The sequence below is a fragment of the Schistocerca gregaria genome, chromosome 1 (genome assembly GCF_023897955.1).
Source record: "Schistocerca gregaria isolate iqSchGreg1 chromosome 1, iqSchGreg1.2, whole genome shotgun sequence".
Lineage (NCBI taxonomy): Eukaryota > Metazoa > Arthropoda > Insecta > Orthoptera > Acrididae > Schistocerca > Schistocerca gregaria.
In genome coordinates, this window is record NC_064920.1 from 710,808,502 (window position 1) to 710,825,647 (window position 17,146).

The 17,146-nt window shown below is 38.0% G+C and overlaps 1 protein-coding gene across 3 annotated transcripts in view; it reads left to right on the forward strand.

Annotated features, from left to right (window-relative positions):
• LOC126365821 (dosage compensation regulator) overlaps positions 1–11,795 on the forward strand; it is a 187,832-nt gene extending 176,037 nt beyond the window's left edge. For all 3 annotated transcript variants that reach the window (XM_050008431.1, XM_050008442.1, XM_050008452.1), the window contains one exon: positions 11,308–11,795. In XM_050008431.1, the coding sequence (XP_049864388.1) occupies positions 11,308–11,438 (131 nt within the window). In that variant the 3' untranslated portion in view covers positions 11,439–11,795. The remainder of the gene's footprint in view (positions 1–11,307) is intronic.
• The last annotated feature ends 5,351 nt before the right edge of the window (positions 11,796–17,146 follow it).

A 17,146-nucleotide genomic window follows, 5' to 3' on the forward strand; every position in this document is an offset into this window, starting at 1 on the left:
GAAGAGGATGTGTGCTCTGTTGTAAATGAATCTGCTGCCAAGATGTTAGTTCTCTGGCTTGAATTCATAATGCTTTGTTATTGCTATTTGTAAACTAGAAAATCATATGAGAACTGCTAAGAATCAAATGTGCGTCACTTACAAACAAATTGTTCCTAATTCTCTTTGAGAGAACTGTTATGTTTCCTCTTTTTCCTTTAATGAATTGTTATTCACAAATATAAATGATTAATCATTATATCAAAAGTAGTATGAGGGTACTTCAAAAATAAGATGTGCATTATTATGGCTGGCCAAGAAACTATTATTAAATGCTGCACTGAACTCCAAATTGACACAGGCACATGACACTATTTTTTTCAGCGTATTCACAAATTCTCTTTAAACAACAGTCGTTCATCGATGATTGATATTTGCATCTTGGTCATTGAGCCACTGAAGAATTCTTGTGTGAATGTCGTCGTCTTCAGAAAATGTGATTTTTGCAAACCAGTTCACCGATTTCTTGGACATTGTTGTCTGTGTTCAATATTGATGACCTTTTTTCCCCAATCAGCATCACCCATGTCTGTGTAGCTGTGATCAAATTGTTGGCACCATTTTACTATGCCTGGATCTGACTTTGCAGTTGATCCCTATGCCAACTGAATTTCATGGTGAATGTGTGTGCAATTCTGACATTTTGCCCCCAAGAATTTTACTGTCTCACATATTTTAAAATTGGAGTAAGTTTCCAGTTGCTACATTGTTTTATCGCTTTTTGTGAAATGCCTTTTAACCGTACCACAGCACAACTGTCTCTACAGGAAACTCAGAACACATGCTCTCTTCTGACAGTGCACTATTCTTATTGTGCACCTTAGCATGGGATGACAAATGTAACTTAATTTTTTACTTTTCCTCCTGTGCATGGCATTTCTCTCTGTAACTACTTAAAGTTTGACAATACCAGCATCGACAACTGCAAATTGATTTTTTTTATAGTTACAGGATTTTTCTACTTTGTGGCAGTTTATACCATGACCACATAAATTCTAGGTCAGCATCACATTGTGTGTAACTTTATGGCATAAATTAAATTGCTGCCATAATTTACTTTTTGCAGATTTAGTTGAGTAAACATTTGATCCACATTCAACTGGAACTGGGAAACTAAGAAGGGAAAAAGTGTAGCGACACACAGGAATTTAGAAACAGTATCCTACTTGTATCTGATGACTGTCATATGTGGTGGTGGGTTTTGTGGTCAGAATGCACCTGAATGTAGGGAGGTATTCCCAAGTTTGTTGTCAGTAAATTTATTTTGATTCAGGTTTGAAGTGTGGACTGAAGTTATTTGGAATAAGCCTGTGGACTGGCTGAAGATAATTGTGTAACAAAATTCTAGTACAATCAGCAAACACAGTGAACTGCCTGTTACGCAAGACAAATGTAAATATAAATATTTGAGAAACAGCAGGGAATTGAGGACAGATCTCCGAGGTACTTCATGATGTGTTGGTCCCCAGCCATTCAACCCTGCCCTCCACACACACACACACACACACACACACACACACACACACACACACACACACACACACACACACACACACACAAAATCCATTTTCTATTATGAATATCAAATTGTAATTTGCTTATGTGAAAATTATAAACATAACTCCTAACTTCAGGTCTTGAAGACAATGATTCGAAGAACTTTAAATATTTTGGGCAAAGTTTTGCTTTATGTATCTATGACCATAGTATTTTCTCCCATCTTCAACCAGCTGGTCATCTCTTTCCTCTGTTGATTGTTCAGAGTCACTGCTGAGGTTTTCTTCTTCAGTAACTTCCCCTTCCGACTTAGATTCACATGAATCTGACAATTCTTGTAATTCTTCTTCTGTCAATTCTTGCAGTACTTTCTCAGGATGTACAATTAGACGGTGCCTGACAAATGCCTTCTTTTTTCTCTATTTCCACGTTTTTATGAGAGCTAATGAAACATGTTTTTGTAAAAGTAATATATTGCAGCAAATCAATATCCAAGACTGTGAAAAGTAATGAAAATTGCATGTGGGAACCTTGATTCGATTCGAATATTCATTACATACAGTAGAGCGTCGATTATCTGAACGTCGGTCAACCAAACGACCGCTTAACTGAACTGTCTACTCGCTTGCACCTGTTACTCTCCCACCCTACCGTCCATCATCCCCCTCACTCCCAAACCAAGTTTCCCACAGTAGTCGCCGCACTGGGCCACCGCTGGCGGAACATTGCTTCTAATGGGGCCTTCACAAGGCCGAATTCTCGGTATGCTAAAAGAAATAGATTGCCACGAATGTGATGAAGAAGACGTTCATGAATCGATGATGCAGATCCAGGACAGCGAGATTGTAAAAGTCGTCACTGATAAAGATGGTGCCGCCAGCATCTCATCAATCAGTGCTCCAGAAAGTGAAGATGAAAGTATACCAACAGCTTCTGAGGTGTTCACTTGTTTAGATACTGCCTTGCGATGGTTTGAAGCCCAACATGAAAGTGACCAGTTTCAGATATCTGTAATGAAAAAAGTATGTGACTTAGCTGCTCGTAAGCGTGTAGGCTTGCTTAGACAGACCAAAATAAAGGATTTTTTTTAAACCTTAATTTTGTATACTGTATGTATTGTTCACGCAAAATGTGTATGTAATATGTATATATTTTTGTTTAATAAACTGTGCCACATACTATATATTCCTACTGAAGTTGCCTTTGTAATACTAAAAGAGATTCCTGTTTTTATGAATAAATTTACTGTACAGTTCGATTTTCCGAACAAACTAGTTTTCTGAACACCCGTGTCCCCCAATTAATTCGGATAATCAATGCTCTACTGTACTAATATACAAGAGGGATTACCTTGAGGTGAAAGAAACACCCAAGTATAGAAAATACTTACATCACAAGGAGCGTAGCGGCAAACGCGACACTCACATTTCAAACAACAATAGCGACCAAACTGCTGAAAGCATGAATAGCGCAAATGTAGTAAGAGGTGACATCTGTTGAGAACAACAGATACGTATCTGGATGTGGACGCAACTGTAACGCTATCTGTGATACTAATAGAAAACTAAGTCTTGCGGCTATCTGCCACAGGCGTGCCCACCGAAGGGGTTAAAGAAAAGAAAGAAAAAGGCCATGGACTATTTGCTCAGTATAATTTTTTTCCAAACATTTTAGGTTAGGCTATACTGTGACTGTTACTGACATTAAATGAAACAGCAAGTTTACTGTTACTAGTCACTGTTCATTTATCTCCACAATGCATTCCAAGGGTTTAAACCTTCAGCATCTGGTGGATTTACATATGTTAGTATGACGTGTGTGTGTGTGTGTGTGTGTGTGTGTGTGTGTGTGTGTGTGTGTGTGTGTGTTAAGATTTTTTGAAGAAACTTGTGGCATTGTCTCCAGTCACAGTGAAAGGAACCTGTGTCCACTAGAGGCAGTCCCACAGGTTCCTCCAGAAACTCGTAATGTAAAACACACACACACACACACACAAATTTCATACTAACAAGTGTTGTTTCATTTGATTACCAGTGTTTAGTGTTCTGTCAGCAATTCATGGCTGCACATTTGTTTATCACCATTTAAAACAATGCATATGGTTCTGTTTGTGCCTATCTCATACCCTATTATACCCCAAATTTTCAGTATCATTGCAGGGCTTTGAAATCTAAAATATTTGAGGTTTCATTACTACTTTACGTAATTCTTATAAAGTTGTTTTCTTACCAGCATTAGAAGCCATTAATCCCTATTATCACATTGTGTGCCTATCCCAGTGTAAATATGTTGAACTTTTTACCTTATTAGCTAGCTCCAGTAAGAGGGTAGAATGCTTTCAATTGATGGCCAACCCTACTTGATTGAGTAGCACCTGTGCGTGGTTTTAAGGATGAAAGAGAAGATTTTTGCTGTTTTCAATGTCTTGTACTGTTATTTCAGTTTACCTCACTGAAGTACTTGAGAGTATCACAGTAGCGCACAGAAACAAAAAGTATAAAGATCTCAATGAGTGGCACACAGTTAAGGCATTCGAGTCATATAACTTACACACTTGGCTAGACTGTCATGGGTCAGTGGAAACTATGCACTTTTGTGCAAGATCAGTTTCTGCAACTGTCCGATACAGCACAGCATTTCACAAACAAATCTGGAATTGTGTTTCTTGGAGTTTTCTTTGCGGATGGGATATTCCATCACCTTTTGAGTAGGAATCTAGGACAGCAGTATTTCATCTTGTGATATTTCAATTGATTACCACGACTGAAATAAAAACAGTAGGTGCGGTGGTATACTACGGAGTAAGTGTGCATACATAAAGTAGTTACCGCACAAGTGTCAGTCATAGATAAAGCTTCATGCATCTGAGAATAAAACATTGCAATTGCTGTGTCAACAAATCCACAGTGCTTAACAATTACGTGATTATACCCAAGTCATTGAATGTATCATTTGACAGCTCAGTTGTAATTGGCTACACTGCAGTTGTGCAGTTGAGGCTACAATACCTTTCACTGCACACACCCACAACTGATAGTTCCCATGTTTGTTTTGTAAATGTAGGATATAGTCACCATGTACACAGCTTGTCACAACACAATGTATATGTAAGTGTAACAAAATACGTGTTCTGACTGTGGAGAAAACTACTACAGGGAAAAATAGGACAAAATAGCTGCATATAAAACCTCATAACATAAATTAAACCTAACATGCTATTGACAGTTGTGGAATGAAATAAACAGTTAGGCATATACTCTGTTGCAGAGTAAAAGAATTAATTCTTGAAACATGCTCTGGACAATAAGCAAATTTGTGGTGACTATGACACAATTGCATCCAGTTCCCCATCACCACTATCATCCAGATCACTGCCAAAACTCGTCTTCATCATCACCACCACCACCACCACCACCACATCATCATCATTGTCAAGAGAAATCATTAGTTGGTCATTCTAATTTATAACACCATCTGTAGTCTGCCTTTCTCTAATAAGCTTACTAACATAGTCTGCTCGCTTCTCCCGTGAGGTGACGTCTACAGTAGGAAGACCTTAATGTAATAGCCTTTTCTCTTCTGTTACCGTAAAAGGCTTGTTATTTTTAAAGTTTTCCACACTGAGCCATGTACACAAATTTTGTCTCTGTGAACTGACACTTCTCAACTAATTTTCTAGATTTTTGTTTAAAGAAGTCGTGAAAAAATATAAAAACTGTTTACATTAAAGGTTGGACCTTCCTTGTTCTAATGTTTTTATTCATTTTTTCCTGAAAGTAAATGGTATTTTCTCTACAGTTTTGAAAGTGGAACACTTTTCCAGAAAATAAAAACTTAACTTCCAATATTTTCAAGAAATAAGCATGTTCAGAAGACCATATTTTATTGAAATAAATATAAGCATACAATAAAAATTCAATACAAAAATGCAGTTTTTGTTTTATCAAGCAGCATTTATTCGAACATGATACTCCTTGAAACTGTCGTGTACACAGAGACCCACCTCACTCTGTTTACACCACCATTGCGTTTCTTTTCTTACTAATTTTCCCAGTTTCTTTGTTTCCCCTTATCTGCCCACAGACTTTACAGCACCAAGCTACATTTCGTTCAAATGCTGTAGCTGGGATCTTTTCTGGGAAGTGCCTCTCAAAAACTGTCTACTCTTGATGATGGTCCAACTTTTGAATACTGGAGCCCCTCCACACCACCACGACTATCTAGCTGTTTACCTAAGTCCTTGATGATGAAGCACACCAGAGACTTTTTTTACACACACACACACACACACACACACACACACACACACACACACACACAAATAAACTGTTCACGACTGCTAAAAGAAGCAAGTAAAAGAAAACCTCCTTCCACCATTTCAGTGTCTTCCAACAGAAAGCAAAATAGCTTGATAGCTGGTCAACCCTGTCTACTCCAGTTTTACCCTCGTTGCAGTCTCTTACAACATCTGGCTTACATATACTTGTTCTTTGCTTGTGGTACTAATTACAATTGAATTTGCTTGATATGTGGTTGAAAGACAATACACATCCCTGATTGGTTTCCATTTTACAAGAAGTAAATGTTCCATCCTCCAAAACATCATTTCCCATTCCCTAAACTTCACAGTCTTTATTTCATTAGGTAGGCCCTCCCTGGCTTTCATTACAGTGGCTGTGCCCAAGATTTTATTCTGCCACAGATAGTCCAACTCAGCAGGACTTGTGCAGAACCTGTTCATGTAAATGCTGTGCGCTTTGCCATAATGATGTCAACACTGCCTTCCAATTACAGACAAGACAGTTGTCTATGTTGTTGCTTTACTTGTGTAAATTTTATAATTAAAAGCATAAACGTGTTCAGTCGCATAGTAAATGGAAGTTCGATTACATATTTATTTGGTTTGTTTTTCATATAAGCTCTAAATCCTCTTCAGCCTCTACATCTACATGACTACTCTGCAATTCACATTTAAGTGCTTGGCAGAAGGTTCATCGAACCACAATCATACTCTCTCTCTACTATTCCACTCCCGAACAGCGAGCGGGAAAAACGAACACCTAAACCTTTCTGTTCGAGCTCTGATTTCTCTTATTTTATTTTGATGATCAATCCTACCTATGTAGGTTGGGCTCAACAAAATATTTTCGCATTCGGAAGAGAAAGTTGGTGACTGAAATTTCGTAAAAAGGTCTCGCCGCGACGAAAAACGTCTATGCTGTAATGACTTCCGTCCCAACTCGTGTATCATATCTGCCACACTCTCTTCCCTATAACGCCATAATACAAAACGAGCTGCCCTTTTTTGCATCCTTTCGATATCCTCCGTCAATCCCACCTGGTAAAGATCCGACAACGCGCAGCAATATTCTAACAGAGGACGAACGAGTGTAGCGTAAGCTGTCTCTTTAGTGGACTTGTTGCATCTTCTAAGTGTCCTGCCAATGAAATGCAACCTTTGGCTCGCCTTCCCGACAATATTATCTATGTGGTCCTTCCAACTGAAGTTGTTCGTAATTTTAACACCCAGGTACTTAGTTGAATTGACAGCCTTGAGAATTGTACTATTTATCGAGTAATCGAATTCCAACGGATTTCTTTTGGAACTCATGTGGATCATCTCACACTTTTCGTTATTTAGCGTCAACTGCCACCTGACACACCATACAGCAATCTTTTCTAAATCGCTTTTCAGCTGATACTGGTCTTCGGATGACCTTACTAGACGATAAATTACAGCATCATCTGCGAACAATCTAAGAGAACTGCTCAGATTGTCACCCAGGTCATTTATATAGATCAGGAACAGTAGAGGTCCCAGGACGCTTCCCTGGGGAACACCTGATATCACTTCAGTTTTACTCGATGATTTGCCGTCTATTACTACGAACTGCGCCCTTTCTGACAGGAAATCACGAATCCAGTCGCACAACTGAGACGATACCCCATAGCTCCGCAGCTTGATTAGAAGTCGCTTGTGAGGAACGGTGTCAAAAGCTTTCCGGAAATCTAGAAATACGGAATCAACTTGAGATCCCCTGTCGATAGCGGCCATTACTTCGTGCGAATAAAGAGCTAGCTGCGTTGCACAAGAGCGATGTTTTCTGAAGCCATGCTTATTACTTGTCAATAGATCGTTCCCTTCGAGGTGATTCATAATGTTTGAATACAGTATATGCTCCAAAACCCTACTGCAAACCGATGTCAATGATATAGGTCTGTAGTTAAATGGATTACTCCTACTACCCTTCTTGAACACTGGTGCGACCTGCGCAATTTTCCAATCTGTAGGTACAGATCTATCGGTGAGCGAGCGGTTGTATATGAGTGCTAAGTAGGGAGCTATAGTATCAGCGTAATCTGAAAGGAACCTAATCGGTATACAATCTACGTTGCATATTCCTTAATCAGTTGTGAGATTCAAGTATGGTTGAAATTATTCATACACTTTGTGACAAAACAATGAAGAAAGGTCTGATTTCGTGCAGGAGTGATGTCCTAGCTGACCTAGCTTTATGAATTTAATGCTGTCATTCAAGAGCAACATAAACAAAATGGAAGTGAATATGTCTCAACTCATCAGCCTGTATGCCACTGAAGTAATGAATCCTTTGACCAATAGTCACTTATTTTTGGCAGCTTCGCTATATTCATATGCAAAATGATAGGGAAAAAAGTATATTTCTTGTATCTTTTCTATTGACCATTGATGCCACACAGAATTTCTCTTCATAGGCTACTACCTACTCATTCCAAAAATTTTAATCCTGCATTCATGTTTGTTTCAGCTTTTTTTGTTTTGGTCTTCTCATTATTGAAAAATGCCGAGAATCATTCAAATTCAGTACACAGTGTTCATACAGTTGCAAAGTTACACTACTAGCACTATTGAACACTGGTAAATCAAGCTTATTGTCAACTCTGGACCATTTGGTCACACCAGTAATAATGTTTGGTGATGTGTCAGAACAAGCAGCAGTACTCAAACCCTCACCTTCATCTATTCATGTATAAAAAAACACACATATAAACAGTCAAAAGAACAGTATAAAATATTTTAGGCAATATTTACTTTTATAGTAACATAAATGTAATGTTGTAGCGATATTTTTCAATAGTATAAACCCATGTTTGTTGCCTGAACTTTTGGAATGTTCACAAAATACATCTGAAGGTTCGTAATCAATGTAGTCTGTTTTCCTTCTCTTACTCATAAGAACCATCGAAAAATCCATGTTGCTAAAGCAACACAAAGATGAAAACTTAGCCACAAAGTGAACTAAGCCCAAGTCAGAGGTGATCACGGTCACACAAATTGATTGTGTGTTTGGTACACTCAAGCTGCAGACTTGCAGTGATCTCTTCTGGAAAGTACATAAATTACACTTGCTGCCAGTTTGAATGAAGAAACCTATAGCGTACCTTTGATTGTATTAAAAAGTGTGGGAAACAGAGGAATGTATGGAATACGGGCTTTGTTCAAAGGGTTGTGTTTGCAAAAATGTATTGCGTACAGTCTCGGCGTAGAAAGTGTTAACACTACCCCAAACCAGTTCAGTTTGCTTGAAAATGGTAATTATAAGGCAGTAGTGTAATTACCATGTGAACCTGTTCGTTTGCAACTTCGCTTACAACATACGTAGGTGTCATAGGCTTATTTTGTTTCAAAAATGAATGTCTGCAGCATTGACTCTTGCCAACAATCACTGGACCATTATTTCTTTGCAGTCATTAGTTATAAGAGTTCATTATCCAGTAGAATCACTGTTGGAACCCTAAACTGGAGCAACAAGTTTTCAAACCATTGCAGAAATCCTGAATGGTCCATATCTTCATGACAGATGCAGCTCTTTTAAATTGAAAAACTAGAAATCCATCCTACCAAAGACCCTTTGAAGAACATGTAGGAGCCATGATTAATCTGGCTCCTCTTTCCATTGGCTGACAACCACTGCTGTTCGGTGTCTCCACTTTCCAGCATTTATCATCTCCATCTCTCTCTCTCTCTCTCTCTCTCTCTCTCTCTAGCATTGACCCAGGTTTCATGTAACCATGTTATTGAAATGATCTTTTCCTATAATTTTATTTAAGAAGGTACTACAAGCCATAGCAACATGAACTTTTTTGAGCAACAGTCATTGTCTAACTTTTTAAAGCAGAAGTCCATAGTTTTTGACACCATTTTAAGCGATCTTTTCTGCCTGAGAAAAGTTTAAAGAAATAACAAAATAAACAAACAACTTTGCTAATGTGGGATATTCTTTCCTACTGTAATATCCATAAATATGCTGACAAAATGAATTGGTTTGGAAAGAATAAAGATCCGTGAGTGGGCAAGGCAGCTTTTTTCTTTCCAGGAGTATTTTTTAAAAACAGTTTTCTCTGCAGGGGCATTTTTCCTCACTGGTTACTTCAGTGTCTTGTAACTCTTGAAGTAGCACCACTTTCCTTATTATAGTCACTGGGTCCTAAAGTTTTTGAGGTACACGCTAAAACTTATTTGTGGACATGGAAACCGGCAACATGAAAATTATGTTGGAACTGACTTACGTTGCTATACTATAATTAGTTCAAAAGGTGCAGCATATCGTGTTCCTTGTTCTTCAATCAAAACGTGAACTTAAAGGCGTTTGTAAATTGAGCTTGACGTAACGGGTTTCAGTGGCCCAGCTATAGTAATAAAAATTGATGACATCTTGGTATGACAGGCAGTGAAGACACAAAACAACAATTGCACTGAGAGCATGGACATGAAATGAGTAGTTTATATGATTAGATAAGCTGGAAATCCTCGTCTTGATTGAGCAAGTAGTCTACTGATTTCCACAGCTTCTTTGACCACTGTATCCCAATAGGATGAGGCAGTGGTTGGTATCTTGAACTTTCCCATAATCCATGGAGTGGTCAGCCACTGCAAATTTGTTGTGTAGATGTTAGAGGAAGGACTATAATATGTGCAAAGAATTATTGAAGGTCTGCCCAATGTAAAAATCTGAGATTAAAGAAAAATTAAAACATCAGATTTTCCCAACCATGCCAGTTAATCAGTTTACTTGTTGTACGAAACCCGCTGAAACTGATGTTAAATTTAATTTTAAGGAAACAGTCAGAGCTCTGGCGCGAAAATCAAAGACCCACAGAAGTGCTTTTGTGTACATTAGCTACTCAATTAAAGCTTCATTTGTAAAGTTACAAACTGACTAAAAATTGAATTGAAAGATGATTTTAAATATCTAGCATACTTTGACAAGTATTTGTAATATGATAAGTGTTCTTCCAGAATATAAAATTTTAGATGAAAGCTTAAACCTTACATTTGAAACTGTATGCAGTAAAACAATGGTAAGTTTAGAAGTATTCATGAGGAATGTAATTACATCTTTTGCACTGTAATATTTAATAAAGTAATGAGAGACCTTGGGTTGAGTGTAAACAGTGATATGGTGAAGCAACCATTCATCATATAGAGGCAGTGTTAAGTAGTAGATACTTTGCATGGTTGTGGGTGTTTGCAGAATTTTATCTGTAATGATCAATTCTTTGTGCATGTGCTTCGTTTCTGTTCAGATCTTACTTCTGTACTGTGAGTAGTTTTCTTATCGACCTTTTGAAACATTGTTTGTGGCCCATTGAAAATGATAAATGTTACATCTCCCTGTGTGAAAAAAGTATTAAGTTTTGCTAAATGTTTCTAGTGTAAAAACTATGCAGTTTTCATGTGTTGGTATGTGTAAATAAATCGGTTTGTTCACTTTCTATTTATTTTCATAGGTGGTCCGTATGGAGGTGGTTACAGAGGCGGCGGTGGTGGTGGTGGTTTCAGAGGTCGTGGCTATGGGTTCCAAGGCCCAGACAGAGGGGGCTTCAGAGGTGGACGAGGAGGATATTTTGGAAATCGTTGATCAGGCATCTGATGTAAACCAGCCAATCCATGTTTTGAAAATCAGATGTCAAGAATATTCTAAAATAAACATTCCCATGGATTCTTCCTCCCTCATGCTAATGCTGTTAAAGCTGCATTGCCCTTCGGTGAGGGGAATTGTCTGTATACAATAATAGTGTAAATGTTCATCATGACATTTCAAGAATTAACTGTGCTGTATCTGAACTTTAAGTTAAACTAAATTGCTCCATTGTGATGTAGGTTACTTAAAAATAATTTTGAACTGAAAGTTCCCATGAAAATTATATTTTATTTATTGACATTAATATCATGTAATATGACATTTAATTGTAATAAAAAAAATTACCTAATTTCATATTGTACCAAGTCTATAAAATTACCAGATTTTCCACTGAGGTTATTAACACAAATTGCTTTTAAACTATATATAACGATTACAGACTATATACATGTTCTTAATTACAGTCTGTAACACACACCTGACACCTATTTTGACAAACTAATAACTGTTGTTGCCTCTCAATCGCCCCATTTTAGACTTCATTTATTTAACCCACTACTACTAAATATGTAATATGCATATATTTGTACTATTCACACAACATGATTTCGTATTACTAGACCATTATCATATAAATAATATTTTTTCAGCTGTTGTAGCGGAATGGTAAACCAAAAGAAATTGTTATTGACTCATCTTTGATGATTTATGTGAAGCTTGAACAAAGGATAGTTGAACATGGGGTAAAAATCTCATGCAGCATAAGATTCATTGTAAGCTTGCTTTCTGGCTTTCGTGGTGGTTCCGTTGCGGGCTCTGTCATCTGCTAGCTGGTTGTGAAATCTCCAGTGCTGCTTTCTTTGTGAGTCTTTGTAAAGTTCCCTAAATGCTACATGTACTGGCCAATCAGGAGTTCTATTTGGCATCTGATGTCACAGTCTGCTGGGCAGGAGCTCTCAGACAACTCCAATTAACTCTAGAGATGAAATGGAATGTTACATGCCTGCCAAGTGATGTGCAATCTTTCTCACACAATTTTAAAATCTGATTCTCACACATCTTGTAGCTTCATTCGTCAACTTCATGAAGAACTACCTATCATTTCATTAATGGTCAGAGTCACTGTTATGTTTTTTGAGACTTTCCAGTACTGCAAAAAACTGTTGGAAGTTTGCAGTGGAAAATAAGAGTCACTATGAATTTGTGTTTGGTCCATGTTAGGTCGTATGTCTTCGTGTATGAAACATAGCCAACACACAGAATTGTTCTTTAAACTTGGAAGGATATTGCTGTCTGTCTCCAGTCTTGAGAAAATGGATAGTGTGTACAGCACCCCAGTGAAAAGTCAGTAGTTTCTTGGCTATCATGCTAAATATGGAAGTTTTGCATATTACTCGTATCCCAATATATTGTTTAGATATCATAAACCATTTGAGATATGAGAAATGGTATGAATATTTCATTCTGAATTTTTCCCTGGTGCGTTAGTTCGGAATGAAATGCTTTACCTACAAACCATTGTTCCTGGAGACAAGTGATAGTGATATCAGTCCAAGTTTAAGGAATAATTCAGTAGGTTAGCTATATTTTAGACATTACAACATATGACCTAACACACACCAAATGCAAATTCATAGCGACCCTTATTTTTCACTGCAAGCTTTAAGAATTTCTTGCATGACTTTAACTGATCTTTCACAATAACAATGATCATTAATGAAATGATAAGCAGTTCATCATAAAACTGATGAACAAAGCTACAAGCTGTGTGACAACCAGATTTTATTGCTGAATAGTTTCTTTACAATCGTTTGAGAAGATTGCAGATCAGCCAGAAGAGGCACCTTACCTTGTCATCCATGCAATCAAGTGAGCCTGCTTTCCTGTGCCAACCTATACACCATGTGACAGGTTCAGCATGCTAGGTAGCCATCATCCCACACTGCTAGCCAGCAGTGAAGCTCGCCATCCCAAAAACTTCCAAGAGCTTTCATGAGTTTTGGAAGAACAACATGGTGTAAAAAGCAGCAAGTACCAGGTGTAGAAGTATGAAACTGGAATTTCCCTCTAGATGGTGCTAGCCATCAGTGTAGAGCCTGTGAGACTGCAACACCATCCGCTTCCTGTGCTGACAACAAATGTCACACACAGTAACACGAGTTCCATATATCGATAATCTATGTCAAACCTGTAAATTGCTAGAGTTTTGCACCTACAAACTGCAATTTACAAACAGCATTGCTTTTCCGTTATCATTTGAAGAAAACTGCTGAAGAATCGCATTGAATACTCATCAAAGCTTTCAGCGAACATGCTCTTGGGAAAAAAGTGTTTAAAGTGGTTCAAAAAATTCAAAAGTGGTGATTTTGACATGAGAATTGACGACCCCGGGAAACCACCGAAAAAGTTCGAACATAACGAATTGAAGGCCTTGTTGTATGAAGATGATACTAACTCAACAGAAACTGTGGAACAATTGAATGTGATGCAGAAAGCCGTTTTTCTTCCATTGAAAGCTATGGGAAAGGTGCTGAAAGTGGGGAAAATGGATTCCACATGAACTGAATGAAAGACAGCAAGCAAATCGAAAGACCGCTTGTGAAATGCTGCTTGCCAGATACAAAAGAAAGTTGTTTTTCCATCGAACAGTGAGAAGTGATGAAAAATGGATATATTTTGAGAATTCTAAGTGTTGTAAATCATGTGAATCCAGACAAACCATCAACATCTACTGCAATACCAAACCGCTTTGGAAAGGAAACAATGCCCTGGTGTTCCATGGGATCAAAAGGGTGTCATCAATTATAACCTGCTAAAGCCTGGTGAAACTGTTAACACTGATCTCTACCAACCACAATCAATCTCTTTAAATCAAGCTTTACATGAAAAATGACCGGACTATGGAAAATGGCTGCATTAAGTTATATTGCTCCACGATATGTCCCATCACACTCAGCAAAACGGGTCAGGGAAACGATCAAGGCGTTCAGTTGGGAAATACTAGGTCATGTGGCTCATTCTCCAGGCTCGGCTTGGACTGATTGTCAGCTGTTTGCATCACTGGTACATGCTCTCACTAGACAATGCTTCAGTTCGTATGAAAATGTATGGAAAAGGCTTGCTGACTGGTTTGCTTCAAAAGAAGAACTGTTGTTTTGGTGTGGCATTCATAGCCTGCCGGAGAGGTGGTAGAAGTATATAAATAGCAATGGGGACCATTTTGAATGAAATATTGTTTGTCAGTTGCAAACAACATATGTGTAATTATTGAAACCAAATTTCGGTTTCATACTTCTACACCTGGTGTAGTACGGAGCAACTCATTTCTACCAAGAAGCAGGAAAGTACGAGATACATTAGAGTAAGTCTGTGAAATGTAATAATTGAAACTCAAAGTACAGTTGATAACTTTATGAAATAAGATGAAAAAACAAAGTTCTCTGCAGCATCAATGTAAGGAATTTACCAAAAACTGCTAATTGAAAAAGGGACAATATGACAGGTTTATTTTATTTATTTCTCGTGTTGTGATGCATTCTAAATACTTCATACAACTAAATGTATACATGATTACATAAGAATCATAATAGATTACCAAAAATAAATAAATTAACAAGACAAAGGAAATGACCAAATCTGTGTTCAGATAACATTTCTCCAAAACTGAGCCACACTTAGGGCATTTTCATTGGGAAGCAATAAATCTCGTTCTGAGCATAAAATTGGACTGAGAGGGCATTGGCACATACAGCTAACTGCTTGACTGCTTGTTCTTGGCAACAGTCAGACTTACTGTCCTCTGATGTGAAGCAGCATGACTTGAGCAACGAGTTAGCCCTGCTGCCACTAGTTCTTATTCAGTTAGGAACCTATAAACATCCCAATCCTTGTTGGCAGGTAGGTAACGTGTTACGACATGAGTGACTAGCTTCTGTATTAGTACAAGGAGCGATAGAGGCCATAAATTGTAGGGGAAGACAGACTGGAATATAAACAGCAAATAACTAAAGATGTTAGGTGTGTTACTCTGAGATGAAGAGATTGAGAATGTAGAGGAAATCGTCTTCTGGTGCATCAAACCAATTATAAAATGTATTAAAAAAAGTTACTGTGACTTACCAAACGGGAAACCAGCGCTTTCCCATTTGGTAAGTCACATCATCTTTTTTTAAATATATTTTTCCCATGTGGAATGATTCTTTCTATTATATTCAATTATGAAATGTGATATTTCTACAAGTTGAACTAATATAAAATTCTAGGTCTGGGCAGGTGGGATCATGTATGTTAGGACCCCCTTCAGTTTAAGCTCATTTCAAAGCCTTTCTTTCAACTTCATTGGCATAATTACTTAGGGTCCTCTTTCAGGTTGTGACCTTCAATTTTCTAAATTTCACACAAGTGCGGGCCATTAGATGAAGGACACCTTACATGTTGCACAGTATATCCCTCATGCGCTGTGAACTTCTGCATGTACTATTAGAGAGGACTTGTGTTCACATCCAAGTTCAGCACAGTAGCGTGAACGTTCATGGTTTTAGTCCATGAAGACACACGGTTTCCATTGCTGGTGCCTGAGCTGTGACCTCCCTAGATACACTGAGATGTAGGTGCCCGTCCAGTCTGGGGCACCGTAATGTTGGCAGTGGTTTGCCAACACAGCCATCTCATTGGACAGAAAGCTCGATTTTAATGCAGGGGCGTACAACTCCATAGTGTTTCCGCCTTTGAACACACCATTGGGTATAAGTCAAGCCAGGCTGAAGATATTGAGGATGCTATAGGAGAAGTTGCTGCAATAGTGAAGATGACAAATAGAACTTTGTTGATCAAAACATAGAATGCTAACCAATCACAGGCATGTGACAGGCTCAGCCCCATATCTATTACCTTATTTCTTGTAGTGTATTACATTGTGTGTTTAACTATGTTGCATTCCACACAATACACAATCTGTTAACCTGCTGATATGTATGCCAATTTTTACCTTATAAGTACCTTGCAGTTGCCTTTCTTGGAAGTTATGTGCCATAGTGGACATGCCATGCAGTGCTACTAGACGGTGACATGTGATTTCTTCACCTTTTATAATGGGTGGGTGCTGAAAGACAGCTCTGACCTATTCAAGCTACCAAAATGACATAATCAGTTTTGCGATAACACTTCTGTAATACAGTCACAATGTTTCCTCCATGCAATTTTGTTTACAACTGTGGGGTGATCACATCTCTCATAACTTGTAGCTCACAATTGATCGTAACATGCACTTCTGTACTTATTTGACATTAGAGAATGACCCTTTTCTTCTATCAGCTTCAGATGTTCTGGTGTTGACATTATCGCCTTTGCCCTAAGGCTTCCAAGGTTCCACTATGCTGAAGCATAAGTGAGCCACCACAGCCGGTGTAGGTACTTTCTCACCATTGCACTTTGTCAATGTTCTGAGCTGACCCACATCTGTGTGTATGGCAAACCAGAGCATGCACCCCGGGATCTTCCACACTTAACAACTACCTAACTTCATTTCCAGTTCCCACAAATGTATATTTTGGCATAAGTGGTTAGAAAAGGAACTTGTTATTCAGCAGAAATGACACGTTACATCACATATTCCCCCACCGAGATGAAAGATTAAATGTAACCCAACTTACTTGACTAATTATAGAAATCTCATAACATTAAAAATTGTTATTAAATAACAAGAG